Below are 18,721 nucleotides of genomic sequence, written 5' to 3'. Positions count from 1 at the left end.
AAGGGAGTGGAAAACATTCAGTGCTTAGAGAAAGGGAAACTGAGGAACGGAGGGACAAAATATAATGATGCTTATATTCCCTGGCAAGTGTGCTTTTTAATATGCTAATAGTTCAAGAGAGAAACTTCCTGACACTTGATAAATACATTCTCATGACCTTTTCTCCCTCACTATTCTCTCCCTTTCCTTTGCCTTGCACTTTTAATTCTGTAAATTCTAGCACTGCAGGCTTTAATCCTCTCTCCAGTTAGGGAACTCCTTAAGGGGTCTCCCTTCTTCAGAGTCTCACCATTCACAACCATCTCACCTAAGGCACAGAATCTTCTAAAGCAAATCCATGGCTGCCTAATAATAATTATCACTTCTCCGTGAATATCCCTTGAAAACGGGCCCCAGCCTACCTTTCCAGCTTTCTCTCTCCCCCGTCTCTAAGTCCTCAGTAACCCGGGCTTTCCCTTCTCGGTTCTTTGGCTCACAGTGACCAGTTTATCTGGAATCCTCTCCGTTTTCATCTTCGGCTGTCTAAAGTTAGTCGAAGGCCCATCTCAAATGTAATCTCCCTTGCTTTTTCTGATTCTCCAACCAGATGCAATCCTTTACTTGTCTAAACCCTATAGTTCTGGGTGTAACTCTCAGAAGACTTCACCCTGTCCTGCAGGTATCTGGTATTGCAACCGTCAGTTCCATTAAGATTGGTCATACATTATTAACCCTTGTGTTCTAGATAGCACATAGAAGACATTCATACTCATAATTAATGATCAAAAACAAAAATCTGACTTTGATGAATGTAAATTAAATGAGTGCTTCACAATTTTCTGTCAAAGAACTGGTGAAAGGAACCCCGAGAATAAAAACAAAAACAAAACAACGTGACAATATCTTAACTGGATACTTGATTTTCCAGGCACTGACACAACAATTGATAGACATCTACTAGGTTAGGGAAGTTATGTCTGTGTTATGAAAACGTAGACTCAAAAGAAAGCCCCCAAAGGCAAACAAAACAAAACAAACCTTAAAAAACAAAACCTTAAGACATGTGTGGTATTATTTCTTGAATTTTAGTTTTGTACAGATGAATCCTCTGAAGCTTAAAATTAAAAACTATACCGAGGAAGAAAAAAACTGCATTCAGACCATCAAATGACACATCTTGAATGCTACTGTAAAGAAAGTTAAACAGGGCTACTAAGCGATTGATTCACTCTCAAAGAAAAAACAAAACAAACCCCAAAGAAACCAGAACACAAAACAACTGAAAAATTAGCTAATTCTGATTGAGAAATAAATGAGCAATCTGGCAATGTTCTTTTTTTTCCACATTATAAAGCTAATCGGAGAGGCCTGCCACCTGAAAACATTTCAGAAAGGTAGAGATAATACTCCTACAGAGATCATGATTAATGAATACATTGGCCCCTGGCTATAACTACGTCACTGCTGTTTACTTCGTGACTTCCCGTGTTCCAGGTGGGGGTTAAGTCAGGAAGGATTGGAGGAAATCAGTTTAAATTGTAGTCCAACCTTTACAGAGTAAACCCCACAACTCAACTAATTTTTTTCTTATGGGCCTGTAACTTAGTGGTAAAAGCACAATGAAATGAATGGATAATCTGAACAAAGGCAACAAGCATCTGTAATCTCTCAATCCCTTTGCAAATATATCCACCACGACAGGGCCAAATTCTGGGATCCGTTCGAGCAGGCGAGTGTCACCATTCAATAATGAGCTCCTTTCTCGATAAGCTGTAAATCTCGGGGCAACTGAGACCCTTCCTAGGGATCTGAGCTGGGAGCGGTCTCGGATTTTTAGACAAATCTCTCCTCCTACCACACGTGACCGAGAGGCAATCAGCGGCCCTGGGAGACCCGCAACGCACGATACAAAGGCTCGGCGCTGCCACGAAATCCTCAGGAGGATCGCCGAGCCTCCCGCGCTTAGCTTCTGCGGAGCCTGCGCAGGGCGCCGCCGCGAGGCGCGCCGCTCCCGGGCCCGCAGGGCGGTGCCGCGCAGCGCGGGGAGAGGGAGCAGGGAGCGCGCGCCGCCTGCCCTGCGCGCCTGCCCACCCAGCGCCGCGGGAGCAGGGCCGACGAGCCGCACGCAGTCCGGCCGCACCGCAGGAGCCGGGCCCTCGGCCGACGCAGGGAGCCCCGCAGCGACGTGGACTAGGGTGAGGAGGCCGAGGGCTCCCAGACCCCGGGCAGGCCCGAGGCCGGGCCGGCCCACCCCGCCCAGGCCCGGGCCTTCCCTTCTCCTCCCGGCCCCTGCCGCCACCCCCGGCCTCCCGGGCCTCGCGTGGGGGCGGAGGGGCGCCGTGAGCGACACTTACACCACGGCTCTGGAGATGATCCAGGACACCATCTTCCCGGGGGCTTGGACCCCACGTCGGGGGCGGGTGGGTGCCAAGGGTGGCGGACCAGGCGGCCAACGGCAGGCCGCGCGCCCTCCGGCTCCTCGCACTCCCCGGGGCCGCGCTGGCGCCCTCGGGAGCCGGGCCCGGTGTCTGCGCGCGGCGGCCGGAGCTGCGCGGCGGTCGGTCCCCCCCACCCTTCCCCGCCCGCCTGCGGAGCCGCCGCGGAGCCAGCCAGCCCCGCCCCTACGCTCCGCTGATAGGCGGCGGCGGCGCGTTGGCCGAGGCCAAGTCTGGGCTGCCCGGCTCCGGGGGCTGGGCTGCCGGGACCCCTGCCCGCGCCGGACGGCCTTGCGGCCTGGCTCCTTGGCTCTACCCTCCCTGCTCTGCCTCCTTTGTCCAGAACGTCCACGAGGCGTAGAGGGGAGAGGGTGGGGAGAGGCTGAGGAAGGGGACTTGGGGGTGAGGGTTGTTGATATCTGTGTGAAAAACAAGATAGTCGTGGAAACTCTGTCTGACGGAATCCTTTTGGACCAGGCCCTAGATTCTGGAGAGGAGAAATTTGGAGATGCGTTTAGCTACATCGGTGTTCTCACTGTTCACCGAGGCCCTGGACATCATCAAAGTACCGCATTTTCAGGCAGAGGTCGGGAGAATCGTTGTACAGGCCTGTCAGGAGTCTCCTGGTTTGTGGTGCAATGCAGGGAGGGGAAGAGGAGGAAAGCCTTGGATTTCAAGTTTGCAGTAGTGAGCGTGTAGATACCACTGTTCTGGGCCTCTTACGACATCGTCCCATCACAACATCCGCAAAGCCTGTATTACAAACACACCTCTGACCTGCCAGATATTCAGAGTAAAAGTTGGGTTTAGGATTCGTGACCTGTCTTACTATTTATAGCTGTCTGTTTTTTGGGAAGTTGGGTTATTGCTCGCACCTTGCAGGTATCTTAATTTCAGGAGGTAGAATTTAAACTCTGATATTTTTGGTGGCAATACCGAATCGAGGAAGTGATCTTGAAATTTAGTCGCATCTTTTTTTTTTTTCCTGTTAAGATGGTAATAAAAGATAATTCTAGTGTTCAGATGGTACGAAGAATAAAGGATGAGACATGGGCTTCAAGCCTTTGATTAAAAGGTCTAGGAAATAGTTTATTTTGTGACCATACTGTAATTTATTCTTTTTGTTCCTCAGTTTCCCTGTAGTAAAAAGAGGTCAGTAATACTGCGGTTTACCTCTTGGCCTTCCAAGAGTGACATGAAGTACGCTAAATACATTTTATAAAATTGTGCCACTTGTTTGAGAGAAAATAAAAAACGAATAGGAGATTATCCTGAGTTTTTTTAAAGTCCCAGGTTCAGTACATTAGTAATGTTTTTGTTATGCAAGGAATGAAATCGGAAACTCCTTTTTACTCTTGGGTAGGCTTTGTACTCTTGGGTTGCAAAGAGTTGGATGTGACTGAACTGAACTGAGGCTCTTTTTGCTTATTTATGCATTTTAAGAACGTATATATTAATTTCAGGGATCTCAATGATGAAAATTTGCATTTGTCTGGAATCATTTTTGGCCATTATTCAGCATTATTTGAAAATCAGGTGTGCCACATAAACACCAGTTTTCTAAAAAGTTCTCTTGCCCAATAAAACGCAAAGCATTTGAATGGCATTCAGATTCCTCCATGAACTGATCCTAAATGTTTTTACATTGTTAATTTTTCCTGCCCTTCCAGTCTCTATTGAACCAAGCTATGTTTTCATGCTCCATGCCTGTGCCTGGACTTGATGTCCTGATTTTCATAGTTATTCATTTTCTCCAGGTCCCCATAATTAATTACTTGAATTTCTGTTTAATGCCTGTCATTCTGCTTTATATTGAGGTTGTGTTTCACCTAGGTCTGACCTACTGAGTGGTCAAATGTTTAAGGGCAGGTGTGGTATATTAGTTATTTGTGTTTCCCTATTCTCTAGGATAAAGTAATTACCCAGTAAAAGTCCAAATAATGTTTTTAAAAACTTTTACAACTCAGAGCCTAGGTAAATGTTTATTCCTGTTTAGCACACTGGAAACTGAGGCTTAGAGAACTCAGTGTCAGCGACCACATAACTTAGAGGGAATAGAACGGGAACTTGAGTGCATATTTCCCGAGTGTTCTTCACGTTATACTGTGAGAGTTGAAATGTGTTTAAGGCAGTGGGTCCAGATGGAGGCTCCCTCCGGGGGGAGGTTGGGAGGTATTTTTTGGGGATTGTTGGAATGATTAAGGCTAACCACTAGCATTTGATGGGTGAGAGCCAGGGATGGTATATACTCTTTGTAGGTGCACAGGCTGTTCTAAACAAAGAATGTTCCCATGTTTTGCAAGGTTTAAGAACACACTGCCTGACATTTGTGTAATGTTTGTGCTTATCTGAACCTAGAACCTCTGTTTTATGTATAAGGCATGGTTTTAACCGCTACTGAATTTTCCAGTGTCTATTTCTATATGCAACTTGTGAAAGAAAGACTTGTTTTGTTCACAATTTGATCAGGAGTTGTTTGCAGTTTTGGAAAATTGTGTCACAAAGTACTTTGTGTTCATAGCTGTCATGGTTAGCTGGTAATTACTCTTATATGTTTTCTAGTTCAGTTTTGTTTCAAGATTAACATGCTGAAACACATACCTTACTTTAAATGATTTTCATTTCACTTTTCCATCTATATTTTATTTAGGATAGATACATGGGTTTGTTTGAAGTCTGTAGGGAGATTGTTTTTAATTTCATTTCTGGGTGCTAAAGCAGAAGCTGGAAAATATTTTATGAAAGGGGAACATCAAGCCTGATTTCGTTGAGAATTCTTAGTCTAAACAGACTGTAATTTCATCTGAGGAGTTACCTTACATGAGAAGAACCCAGATTTTAGTAGTGGGTGTACTGGGCTGTGCCTTGATAGTTGAGATCTGGTAATAGATGGCCATTAGATTAGTGCTTCATGGTGTAAGGCAAGGCTCGGAGACGTGGGAGAAAAGGAAATACATGACCTGCTGCCTTTTAAAGGGTGGTCTCCTGATATACTTGAGACCATTTCTTGTTTAGAAGATGGAAAACTGTTTCTTTAAATACTAAACAATTGCTTTTTAAAAAGCATATTGCTAATATTCATTTGAGTGCTTCCTTCACTGTGTTCTGCAAAAACTCTTTTCTTTGGGTGTTGTGTTTAATCATGGTGGGATGCAGCATATTTAGGGCAAAGGACATTCCATCAGAAGACCTGTTTCTAATTGCCATTCCTGTGATGTTTGGCAAGTGTATCTATGTTTCCTGTTAAGTGAGGATAATATTATGATAATCAAATGCAAGGGGTTTTAAAGAGTAAGGGTAATTAGACTATTAAAAAGAATTGATTTTTCTCCCAGTTCCTGGGAGATATGTGGAATATGTGTCTCCTACATGTTAAAGTAGCTGATTTATAGGGAAAAAAAGAGTGGGAAGGTACCTCGGAGAGCAGGTAGTAAGAGAATTACAGAGTACAGAGATAATATCTAATCTATATAATTAATGAGTATACTAATGAAACTGAATACTAGGTCACCTTCCCATTTCTGTTGGAGGAGTATTTTCAAGTGCTTGAAAATATTTTTATGTATAGAAAGGGTAAAATCACTAACTTTTATAGTTTATTAAAAGTATAGTCTACCTTTAATAGTTGTTTAGAAAATGACATGAGGATCTAAAAGAGAATAACTTAAAAGACAAAAACCTGTTGTTTTTCCATCTGCGGCTAAATGAATTTTTTTATGTGTTAGCCAGTTTGCTTTATGGTATTATGGTTACAACAGGCCAGTTTTGGCATCTGAATCAAATTATAAAGAAATAAGATTGAAAATGCCATAATTGGATTGCATTAGAACAGAAAGATTAGATTCTGAATTAAGTATTTGATAGTTACTAGCCAACATTTGATGAAGAAAGCAAAATGCATCTGCCAGTGGCTGGGTCTAGGGAATATCTGGGTCTAGGAAATGCACATATCTGAGGCTGTTACACATTTGAGGTGGTAGCATTGGTTGCAGTGATGAAGGGTTTAGATATATTTCAGGTATTTCAGCTGTTCATTTAAATCATAGTTCCCAGGTTTGAAATCAAGGTAGATCTATGATTTCAGGTATTGCTCAGGTACATATTGGGTTGTTATGATGTAATTTACAGAGAACTGAAATATTTGGTAATTCTATTATGTCCACTAAGCAGAACGTTAGACAATTTTTGTTGATAATTTTGAGTGGTAGCTCGAAGCACATGGAATAAAATTCGAAAGGGTGAACAATGTAAAGTTAATCTTTTATCACTTGTCTCCAGCTGTCCACTTCCTTACGAGGCCTATCTCTATTGCTGGGTTTTTGTTTACTGAGAATCAAGTCTTGAGTAAGAGTTGTATATAGGTATTTAAGATGAAAGTAGAATTTTACATCAGTTGGGACATGATGTAAAATTTAGTAAATGATTTTGTGACAGCCAGCTAGCCATTTAATAAAATCTGAAGAAAAAGTAATTCTTGATGGATAAGAACTGTAAATGTAAAATCCAAAAGTACCATTGAAGTATAAAAAGATAACACATGTGAAGGTAATATAATCTTGATAATGAAAAGGCCTGTCAATTCGTGCCATAAAATCAGAAACCAAAAGGGCAAATTTCATAAGATTTGATTGCATAAGAATTTAAAACTCCTATGTCGTCAGAAACAATATAAACAAAATTTCAAGACAAATGACAAATTGGGGAAAAACATTCGTAAAACCAAAGGCTAACGTTCTTAATATATAAAGCACTTGTTAAAAAACCATTAATTAAAAACATATCGCAAAACTCAGAATATCTGGTTTCCAGTCTGGCATGTAAGGAGGAGCTTAGGAGTTGCCACTCTGTTCTAACAATAAGTAAAAAGCTGGGCAAACTGAAAAAATTAACAGCTCTTTTTATATGCTTCAGAGAAATGAGGTCATAAACGTCCTCCCAAATTGGAGAGAGAGGCAGTACAGAGAATTAAAACTCACCAGAGTGGAAACCTCTGCAAGGATCAATGCTAGGGTAGGAAAGCCGACAGCTCTGAGAGTTAAAAGCTGCAGGAGAATCCGATCGTCACAGTTAATGTGGGAGAAAAGTTCCTCCCTGCTGGAAGTCGGCAGGGGAAGGAAAAAGAAACCATTTTGAAATACACCAAATACTCTTTGAAATACTCTTTTTAACAGTTTATACCCTAAGGAGAAACTATTTCACCTGAACCTAACCTAACAGGGGAAAGGGAAATACCCAACACCAAGCTAGCTCTAGCCTTCCACCAGGGCTTGCCTCCTTCCCTCTCCTTACCTTAGCTTGAAATTCCTTTATGTAATTACCACCACTGTCCTTTAAAAAAAAAAAAAAATTATTCCTGGTTCTAAGAAAGCATGTACTCCTTGCTAAAAATCACTTGAAGAAGCTCTTCATCTTTCCTTTTTTTCCAGATCCTCTGCGCTCTTCCTTCTCTCCTTCCCTAACACTTTCCTCCCTTACTGTATCCTGTTTTTGAGACTTACCTATTGTTACTTGTGACTGTAGTTCATAGATTTCCACCACTATGTAATATCCACTCTGTGCAGTGTATACAGTATATTTTTCATTCCAAATAAGGATATTTTGGATGTTTAAATTTTTTTTTTTTTGCTCCAACTGCTTATGTGAAGGTTTACCTAAGGAGTGTAATATGTACCGTTTAAAACATATAAACATCATATTTTAAAAATTATAGGTATTTTTATGGTTGTCATCCTTCCTAGTAAGCTTCTTGAAAGCAGGAATTGATGTCTTCCACATCTCATCCTGCATTACCAGCCTTACATATAAGAATAAATCTTTGTTTCATTGAATTGAATTTTGTTCTTTACTGTTCATGCAGCATCCTCTTGAAAACTCAATATTCTATAAGCCTCAAATTTCAAAAGAGAGAACTATTGGGAACCAAAATACTTGGCCGTGTTATAACATGTGAAAATTGCATTGAAAAATTTCAACAACTTGATCAAAATAAATACGAATTAGCAGGTAACAGATGTTGAGAATTCTTATCTGACAGTTTTAAATTGGAACATTCTTAAACTATTAAGCTATTACTTTAGTTTCTCTTTCTAGTGATGGAAGTAATAACCCCTAGTTAGTTGTGTAGTATTTAACTAGTGTTTATAAGAAACTTTTATTTCAGAGGTCTAGAATAATAGGAATAATGTGAAAAACTCTAAAAGAGAAAACTGGTTATATTTTTAAACATTAGCGAATGTTTAGCTTTATGTTATAATTTTATTATAGGACTCATACTTTAACAATTTTTTTATTTTATGTTGGAGCATAGTTGGTTAACAACATTGTGATAGTTTCAGGCGTACAGCAGAGGACTTGTACTCCTGTATTAAAAAAAGCTGTTGCTTATAGGGTCATATTGGTACCATGTTGAATAGTTTCCTTTTTTTAAAATATAAATGTATTTATTTTAATGGAGGCTAATTACTTTACAATACTGTAGTGGTTTTGCGATACATTGACATGAATCAGCCATTGGTATACACATGTTCCCCATCCTGAACCCCCCTCCCACCTTCCTCCCCATCCTATCCCTCTGGGTCATCCCAGTGCAGCAGTCCCGAGCACCCTGTCTCATGCACCGAAACTGGACTGGTGATTCATTTCACATATGACAATATACATGTTTCATTGCCATTCTCCCAAATCATCCCACCCTCGCCTTCTCCCACAGAGTCCAAAAGACTGTTCTATACATCTGTGTCTCTTTTGCTGTCTCGCATTTAGGGTTAGCGTTACCATCTTTCTAAATTCCATATATATGTGTTAGTATACTGTATTGGTGTTTTTCTTTCTGGCTTATTTCACTCTGTATAATCGGCTCCAGTTTCATCCACCTTGATAAAGAAGCACTCTCATGCTTTTTATGCACCTATCTTGGGCCTGGTACATTGGTTTTAGTTCACAGTAAGTGTCGTACCAAGGAGCCTGGATTTTATAATCCCAGCTTTAGCTTGTTAAACTGACTTGCTCAGGTCTAATCATTTTATGTCACTGGACTTCTGTTTCCTCATCTACAAAACAAAGGTAAAGCTTTAGAATGCTTATTTTTATAGGGTTATTAAGGTAATCCTTTAGACTGCTCGTCTTTGTAAGGTTATTAAGAGACTTAAACAAGGACACATAAGAAATCCCTTTGTAAACTGAACTTTTAATCGAGATATGAGATATTATTTTTAGTTTAGAGAAATTCAGAAATACTCAAGACCACTTTTTGCAGTAGGGGGAACACTGAATCTGGGGGAAGATACACTGTCATGTATGGGAAAAGGGATATGTGCAGATAGCCACAGCCCAGGGTAATGTGCCAGGCAAAACTCTTTACTGATTTTGAAGTTCATAGGCCAGGAAGAGATTGGTCTGTTTGGGGGAAAGGACACTGATGCTTTGGAGGATGACAGGCTTCCCTGTGGCCCAGCTGGTAAAGAATCCGCCTGCAATGCGGGAGACCTGGTTTCGACCCCTGGGTTGGGAAGATCCCCTGGAGAAGGGAAAGGCTACCCACTGCAGTATTCTGGCCTGGAGAATTCCCTGGACTGTATAGTCCATGGGGTCGCAAAGAGCTGGACATGACTGAGTGACCTTCACACACCCACACTTCAGTAGAATCATGTACGAGTAGAAAAGAGAACACGGCAGAAAGTTCAGCGTAATGCTGGGAAACTCGTCGAAGTACTGTTTTAGAGAAACAGAGCCTGGGGAGCACATCTGTCAAGGCCATACAGTCCTATGGGCCGTGAGGAACCTTTGTGATCCTTCATCAGGGTGAAGGATAGATTTGGTGAAATATTAGAGGCAGGGTGATCCATCCCAAGGCTATTATATTAACATGGAGAGAAAATGATCAGGGGTTTAATTTGAGGTTCACAAATTAGGTTTTTGAATAGAGTCCAGGAGGCAATGAATTTAAAAGGTGAAAAATAACCTTTTTTCTACTAATGTTTTCCTGAAGGTTAGCATAAACTTCAGCTATGAATGTACTGATATGAAACAAACTTACAGTATTATTTGTACCACTTTTAACTTTTCGTGGATAGAAATCACAGGTATTTTCATATCACATTACATTTTTGCAGGTGTCTTGAAATGTTACTTATACCACACATCATTACCTTGAAACTATGGTAGGTTTGCTATGTTCAGTTCAGTCTCTCAGTCGTGTCCAACTCTTTGCAACCCCGTGGACTGCAGCACGCCAGACCTCCCTGTCCATCACCAGCTCCTGGAGCTTACTCAAACTCATGTCCATAGAGTCGGTGATGCGATCCAACCATCTCATCCTCTGTTGTCCCCTTCTCCTGCCTTCAATCTTTCCCAGCATCAGGGTCTTTTCAAATGAGTCAGCTCTTTGCATCAGGTGGTCCAAGTATTGGAGTTTCAGCTTCAGCATCAGTCCTTCCAATGAATATTAAGGACTGATTTCCTTTAGGATGGACTGGTTGGGTCTCTTTGCAGTCCAAGGGACTATCAAGAGTCTTCTCCAACACCACAGTTCAAAAGTATCAATTCTTTAGTGCTCCGCTTTCTTTATAGTCCAACTCTCACATCCATACCTGACTACTGGCAAAACTAGAACTTTGACTAGGTGGACCTTTGTTGGCAAAGTAATGTCTCTGCTTTTTAATATGCTATCTAGGTTGGTCATCACCTTCTTCCAAGGAGCAAGCATCTTTTAATTTCATGGCTACAGTCACCATCTGCAGTGATTTTGGAGCCCCCCAAAATAAAGTCTGACGCTGTATCCACTGTTTCCACTTATTATTTACTGAGTTGATTAAAAAAGCACACACAGTGTTATCAAATCACATTTTCTTGTACTGTTTTGGTAACTATATTTTAATACAGTTGGTTTCCTTTAATCCCGGTGGTAATGAAAAACAGCTGGTAGGTTGTGAGTGTGAGATTTGAAAGGAGGAAGACACTGGAGTGAGGGTGGAGTAGACATATTTCTGGGGTAGACGTATTTCATTGGTTAGGCAAAGAATCAGATGTTGTGAGATCCACCATAGATTGTTGAGGTCATTTAGTCCATTGTCTCCCCAAAGTTTCACACAAGAGATCGCTTAAATTGTTTTTCTGTTATGAATCCCATATTATAAAAATATTTTTCCTCCAAAATCTTTGATTATTAATGACTTGCTGCCTGCCTCCACTGAGTTTTAAGCAGGCGGGCAGCTTCTTGCTGTGACTCTTGGGACTTGCTCGGGGCCTCCGTTTTGCCACTCTCTACCCCTTATTTCACCGCTTGTAGGTTTGGTGTCTTCTACTTCACCCCTTCCCTATGGCTTCCCTGGTGGCTCAGAGGTTAAAGCGTCTGCCTTCAGTGTGGGAGACCCGGGTTCGATCCCTGAGTCGGGAAGACCCCCTGGAGAAGGAAATGGCAACCCACTCCAGCATTCTTGCCTGGAGAATCCCATGGACGGAGGAGCCTGGTAGGCTACAGTCCACGGGGTTGCAAAGAGTCGGACACGACTGAGCGACTTCATTTCACTTCACTTTATCCCTGGGATTTCTTTGGAAGGAATGATGCTAAAGCTGAAACTCCAGTACTTTGGCCACCTCTTGCGAAGAGTTGACTCATTGGAAAAGACTCTGATGCTGGGAGGGATTGGGGGCAGGAGGAGAAGGGGGCGATCGAGGATGAGATGCCTGGATGGCATCACGGACTCGATGGACGTGAGTCTGAGTGAACTCCGGGAGTTGGTGATAGACAGGGAAGCCTGTTGTGCTGCGATTCATGGGGTCGCGAACAGTCGGACACGACTGAGTGACTGAACAGAACTGAACTTTATCCCAACCCTGCTGGCCTGGTCTCTGCCACTTCTTAGAAGTAGAACCTCCTGTTGCCTCGGGTTTTTTTTTTTTTTTTTAAAAAACCTCCCCAGCAAGCTGGGAATTTCAAGAGTGATTGATGCCTTTCAGCACCTTATTCTTTTGTCCCCACACTTGGTCTTGAGCCTTATGGTCAAGTGGCAAAGTTGAGGCCTGGGGGGCTTGGGTTGCAGCAGGAAGGTGGTGGGCCCTGGTCTCCGGAGACCCTGGGAGTTGGGAGAGGAGAGCGATGGTAGGGGGGCCGAGGTGGAGATGGGAAAGTCTTTCACCTCTTCGTGTTTGGCACTATCATCTTAGACTGTTACCGTCTGCTTAATTGCAGGATGCAACTCTGCTGAAATAGTCTCTTTTCCCATTTTCTTTCCAAAGGAGTGATTGAGGGCTAGAGGAGAGGGGGGTGACAGAGGATGAGATGGTTGGATGGAATCACCGCTTAATGGACATGACTTTGAACAAACTCTGAGAGGTAGTGAAGGACAGTGAAGCCTAAGGTGCTGCAGTCCATGGGGTAGCAGGGAGTGGGACATGACTTGGTGACTGAACAACAGCAAAGGAGCCAATTGAAATTTAGGCCGTTAGGATAGTTTTTTCGGTTTCAGTATTTCAAGACCCCGCAGATGTGAGTTAGAGAAAAATGTGGAAGTGCTTTAAAAAAAATAAAACAAAGGAGGATAATGTTAAATATATGACTTTAGAAAAGGAAAGTAGGGCTGGAATGAGTTGATTATGTTAAAGTATTTAGACAGATGAGCTTCCCTGGTGGCTCAGAAGGTAAAGAATTTGCCCTCAGAGCGCGAGACTTGGTTTCGATCCCTGGGCCAAGAAGATGCCGTAGAGAAGGGAATGGCAACCCATTCCAGTATTCTTGCCTGGAGAATTCCTTGGACAGAGGAGCCTAGTTAGTTATCGGTTCAGTTCAGTTGCTCAGTCATGTCCGACTCTTTGCGACCCCATGAATTGCAGCACGCCAGGCCTCCCTGTCCATCACCAACTCCCGGAGTTCACTCAGACTCACATCCATCGGAGTCAGTGATGCCATCCAGCCATCTCATCCTCTGTCATCCCCTTCTCCTCCTGCCCCCAATCCCTCCCAGCATCAGAGTCTTTTCCAATGAGTCAACTCTTCACATGAGGTGGCCAAAGTACTGGAGTTTCAGCTTTAGCATCATTCCTTCCAAAGAACACCCAGGGTTGATCTCCTTCAGAATGGACTGGTTGGATCTCCTTGCAGTCCAAGGGACTCTCAAGAGTCTTCTCCAACACCACAGTTCAGAAGCATCAATTCTTCGGCGCTCTGCCTTCTTCACAGTCCAACTCTCACATCCATACATGACCACTGGAAAAACCATAGCCTTGAGTAGATGGACCTTAGTCGGCAAAGTAATGTCTCTGCTTTTGAATATGCTATCTAGGTTGGTCATAACTTTTCTTCCAAGGAGTAAGCGTCTTTTAATTTCATGGCTGCAGTCACCATCTGCAGTGATTTTGGAGCCCCCAAAATAAAGTCTGACACTGTTTCTACTGTTTCCCCATCTATTTCCCATGGAGTGATGGGACCAGATGCCATGATCTTCGTTTTCTGAATGTTGAGCTTTAAGCCAACTTTTTCACTCTCCTCTTTCACTTTCATCAAGAGGCTTTTTAGTTCCTCTTCACTTTCTGCCATAAGTGTGGTAGCTGATATCTGAGGTGATTGATATTTCTCCCGGCAATCTTGATTCCAGCTTGTGTTTCTTCCAGCCCAGCGTTTCTCATGATGTACTCTACATATAAGTTAAATAAGCAGGGTGACAATATACAGCCTTGACACACTCCTTTTCCTATTTGGAACCAGTCTGTTGTTTCATGTCCAGTTCGAACTGTTGCTTCCTGACCTGCATATAGGTTTCTCAAGAGGCAGGTCAGGTGGTCTGGTATTCCCATGTCTTTCAGAATTTTCCACAGTTTATTGTGATCCACACAGTCAAAGGATTTGGCATAGTCCATAAAGCAGAAATAGATGTTTTTCTGTAACTCTCTTGCTGGCATGATCCAGCGGATGTTGGCAATTTGATCTCTGGTTCCTCTGCCTTTTCTAAAACCAGCTTGAACATCAGGAAGTTCATGGTTCACGTATTGCTGAAGCCTGGCTTGGAGAATTTTGAGCATTAGTTTACAAGCATGTGAGATGAATGCAATTGTGCGGTAGTTTGAGCATTGTTTGGCATTGCCTTTCTTTGGAATTGGAATGAAAACTGACCTTTTCCAGTCCTGTGGCCACTGCTGAATTTTCCAAATATGCTGGCATATTGAGTGTAGCACTTTCACAGCGTCATCTTTCAGGATTTGAAACAGCTCAACTGGAATTCCATCACCTCCACTAGCTTTGTTCGTAGTGATGATTTCTAAAGCCCACTTGACTTCACATTCCAGGATGTCTGGCTCTAGATTAGTGATTGCATCATCTTGATTATCTGGGTTGTGAAGATCTTTTCTGTACAGTTCTTCCATGTATTCTTGCCACCTCTACTTAATATCTTCTTCTGTTAGGTCCATACCATTTCTGTCCTTTATCAAGCCCATCTTTGCATGAAATGTTCCCTTGGTATCTCTAATTTTCTTGAGGAGATGTCTAGTCTTTCCCATTCTGTTCTTTTCCTCTATTTCTTTGCATTGATCGCCGAGGAAGGCTTTCTTATCTCTTCTTGCTATTGTTTGGAACTCTGCATTCAGATGCTTATATCTTTCCTTTTCTACTTTGCTTTTCCCTTCTCTTCTCTTCACAGCTATTTGTAAGGCCTCCCCAGACAGCCCTTTTGCTCTCTTGCATTTCTTTTCCATGGGGATGGTCTTGATACCTGTCTCCGGTACAATGTCATGAACCTCATTCCATAGTTCATCAGGCACTATCTATCAGATCTAGGCCCTTAAATGTATTTCTCACTTCCACTGTATAATCATAAGGAATTTGATTTTGTAAGCAGAAATCTTAGAAGTAAAAGATTTACTATTGGTTAAAACTAATTTTAATGCTTATCAGATAAGGGAATTGTTTCAAATACTTGAAGCTCTCTGAAGCCCCCTGCTTCTTGTGGATGAGAGATTAAAGGCAGAGGTATGGTCATGACTGTGATGCTGATAAGCCATCTCTTACCCAGACGTGGTTGGCCCCTTTGGAAACTACTGCCCTCAGTCTCCTTTCTGTTTTTATTAGATTAGTGACTTGATACATTTCCAGAGTCATTTCATTTACTTATTTGAGGCACAACTGCCGGTACCGGACTCTTCTGAATTCCGCTGCTTCTGTAGTATGTGCTTGTGATGTTCTCATCAGGAAGCCCATATCACTCTTTCATTTCTGTCTCTCTCTCCTCACATTGTGCTTTCTTTTATTAAAGATGTATTTTATGTTTTAGGAAATGTTTATGTACTTGCCTATTCTGGCTCTCAGTTATGGCATTCGGGATCTAGGTCCTTGGCCTGGGATTGAACCCAGGCCCCCTGTAGAGGGAGCCCAGAGTCTTAGCCACTGGACCCCCAGAGAGGTCCCCACAGTGTGCCTTCTAACCCCAGTGCTGATAGTGTATTTTTGAAGGTCATTAAGCAGTGTGGCTTAACGATTAAAAGTGAGGATTTCATGCTGAATGGTGCGGCTTGGATTCTGACCTCATCAGCCTGTGTGTGATCTGTGTGATCTGTGGTGTGTGATCTGTGGTCAGATACTTTGCGGTCTAGACAAGCCCCCTCCTATGGGCTTGTCAGAAATTAAATTAGCTAGTGTTGATGTAATATGCCTAGTATGGGCCTGGCATAAAACGGGTACGTTTTTGTTTTAAATTATCGTCAGACTCTGTGACAGCACCATTGCTTGATTGTCTAGTTTCCTGGACTCGTTTGTAAAGCTGTTGAGAAAAGGAAGAAGGTGTGGCTGTTCCGTGTGTATCCGTCCCTCTTCCTGTCCTCATACTCTGTATGCAGAGATGTCAGTCTTGTATTATTTGTTTCAGTTGTTTGAGACCTTGAAGGCCCAGGAGCTAGTAATTTTTATAATTATGTTTAGGCACAAGATTAGGAGCCTTATGTGTAGGAGTGAGTCACTCACTTCCGGATATGACCACTTTACTCAGAAGATGTGATGACTTTCTGCTTTTCTTCCCAACAATCGCCTAACTTTGTTATGGTTACTTTATTTCATTGTATAGGCAAAATTAGGTGCCACGATTTTATTTCCAAATTTGAGGATTTGCAAATGACTGAGAGATAACCTTTATGTATCTTAACGGCCCACTGTGCTCACTGACTATTTATTGACTGATTTATATTTTTCCAAAGTGAAGAACAATTTGACTGTACCTGTGTAGAGAACAGTTCATAGTAATTGGTTGCTTTGACCTTGAACAAAGGTTTCTGGGTTACTTTGTTTTCTGAAGGCTTGTTTTTTGAATCCATATCATCCGAAAGTTACACTTAGAATCAATTAAAAATCTTTTTTACTCCAAGCTTGTATCCTGAATGTTTTCTGAAGTATGCTATTTATGTACTCTTTTCTAGGTACTTAGGGCTTTTTACTCAGGTTGTTATGTTACTCCAGTATGTTCTCCTAGTTTGCAAAGTAAACTTGTACAGCTTTAGAGTAGAAAATTGACTTATTTCATTTATAGTGATAGAACTTTTTAAAAACATCCACTTAACAGACTTTTAAAAATAACAGCCTTAAAATTCACAATTGCATGTAACTTACCCTTATATTAAAGTGTACAGTTCTGTTGTTTTTAGCATATGTACAGAGCTATCCACCTTTTACAATTAGTTTTAAATCATTCCCCAGAGAAACTCCATACATCTACATAAATGGAATCATACAATATGTGGTCTTTTTGACTGACTTTTTTGACTTAGCAAAATATTTTCCAAGTTCAACCATTTGTAGCATGCATCCATACTTAATTCATTTTATTGCTGAATAAAATTCTATTGTATGGATAGATAGCATTTTATTTAACTCATTGATCAATTAATGGACATTTGGATTGCTTCTACTTTGGGGACATTATGAATAATACTGCTGTAAACATACATGTACAAGTTTTTGTGTGGAAATATGTTTCATTTCTCTTGAGTTTTTTTTTTTTTTAATGAATTAAGTTCTAAAGGAAAAGAAGTTGTGGACTACTTTTACAAAAATCTTTTGTAGATATTTAAAAATCCTGTCCATCTCTTTTATTGCCAAGTATTAGGTTTTGCTAGGTTTGCTGCACTGACAACTAACTTTAACATCTCAGTAGTTTACGGCAATATGGGTTTGTTTCTTGCTCAGGTTATGTTAGTTGCACCTGGCTGGGGATCTTCTTCAGTAATCATCTCATTTCCAGGATTCAGGCTGAAGGAATAAACTCTTGTTTGGGACATGCTTTTCTTCTGACTAAAGGAAAAAGAAACAGAACTGGTAGAAACATGCAGTGAAAGCATTTGTTCAGACCTGGCATACATTTCATTTCCACTCACGTTGGATTGGCTTAGTTGGGTGAGTCATATGGCAAAAGTGAAAATCAATCAGGGAAGTATAACCCAACTGTTGTAGGCAATGCAAGTCATATGGCATTGGGTGGGGATAAAAGGCCATCTTGCATGGAAGGAGGCACAGATGATTTGAAACAGAAATTTAGGTCGTCGCAACTCAGAATGAAATAATGAAACTTATGGAGGAAAGATGAGAAAAATGGAAGTGAAGCTGGTGTAGCCCCATGTCTTTTCAATTCAAGGGAATATCTCAGAACTTCACAAATAAAGGGACGTTTTAGCACTAAGGTCAGGGGATAGCCAGCTTCAAGCAATAGTATATGAAAGTGAACCAGAGACCCTTGGAAGTGGATGAGAGTAGGATTGAAGCAGAGATCCCATCATGAGTGTTACAGAATAAATTACTAGAAGGTAACAGAAGACTCCTTCTGTGTAGTCTTTTGGCCAGTCCCATCCCCCTCATGACAGCCCGTTATAATGGTCCAGGTTTGTTGAGGAAATTAGTTTGTTTATCGTGTACAATTTCCCTCAGTCTTGATTTGACTAGTTGCATACCTGTGATATCATTTAACTTGTTCCTGTGCCCCTGCATTTCCTATAGGCTGGTGGTTAGATTTAGAGGTTTGAGTTTTTTGGCTTGGCTACCTCATAAATTGTGTTGCGTATTTCCATTAAGGGGCGCATAATGTCTGTTGGTGGCCATTGATGGCTATTTGTATAGATCTGTTAATTCATTAGGAATTACAAAATGGTGGTACTCTTTTTTTAATTAAATCTTTCTCATATTTAATGATTAAAATATTTTTGAGTAGAGAAATTTTCCTTGTCAACTATTTGTTACCCCAAAATGAAGTTTAATAAAAAAGGAAGGATAAAATGTTCAATTTTTTTCCCCTTGTTTCATCAGTTTTCAAGCTAACAGATTGGTTCCTTAGGATCCT

At 41.6% G+C, this 18,721-nt stretch overlaps 2 protein-coding genes across 6 annotated transcripts in view; one reads left to right on the top strand and one right to left on the bottom strand.

Annotated features, from left to right (window-relative positions):
• Positions 1–2,511, bottom strand: part of REEP3 (receptor accessory protein 3) — a 100,201-nt gene extending 97,690 nt beyond the window's left edge. For all 5 annotated transcript variants that reach the window (XM_060406500.1, XM_060406503.1, XM_060406502.1 and 2 more), the window contains exon 1: positions 2,334–2,511. Coding sequence is in view for 1 of the 5 variants with exons in the window: in XM_015104376.4 (XP_014959862.1) it covers positions 2,334–2,365 (32 nt within the window). In the remaining 4 variants the exon portion in view is untranslated. The remainder of the gene's footprint in view (positions 1–2,333) is intronic.
• The window catches only part of JMJD1C (jumonji domain containing 1C), a 321,244-nt gene continuing 304,581 nt past the window's right edge, over positions 2,059–18,721 (top strand). Inside the window, exon 1 of the mRNA XM_027962302.3 lies at positions 2,059–2,174. The gene's annotated coding sequence lies outside the window, so the exon portion shown is untranslated. The remainder of the gene's footprint in view (positions 2,175–18,721) is intronic.

This window comes from Ovis aries, chromosome 25, assembly GCF_016772045.2.
Source record: "Ovis aries strain OAR_USU_Benz2616 breed Rambouillet chromosome 25, ARS-UI_Ramb_v3.0, whole genome shotgun sequence".
NCBI classification, from domain to species: Eukaryota; Metazoa; Chordata; class Mammalia; order Artiodactyla; family Bovidae; genus Ovis; species Ovis aries.
This window is presented reverse-complemented; position numbering and strand designations above follow the sequence as displayed.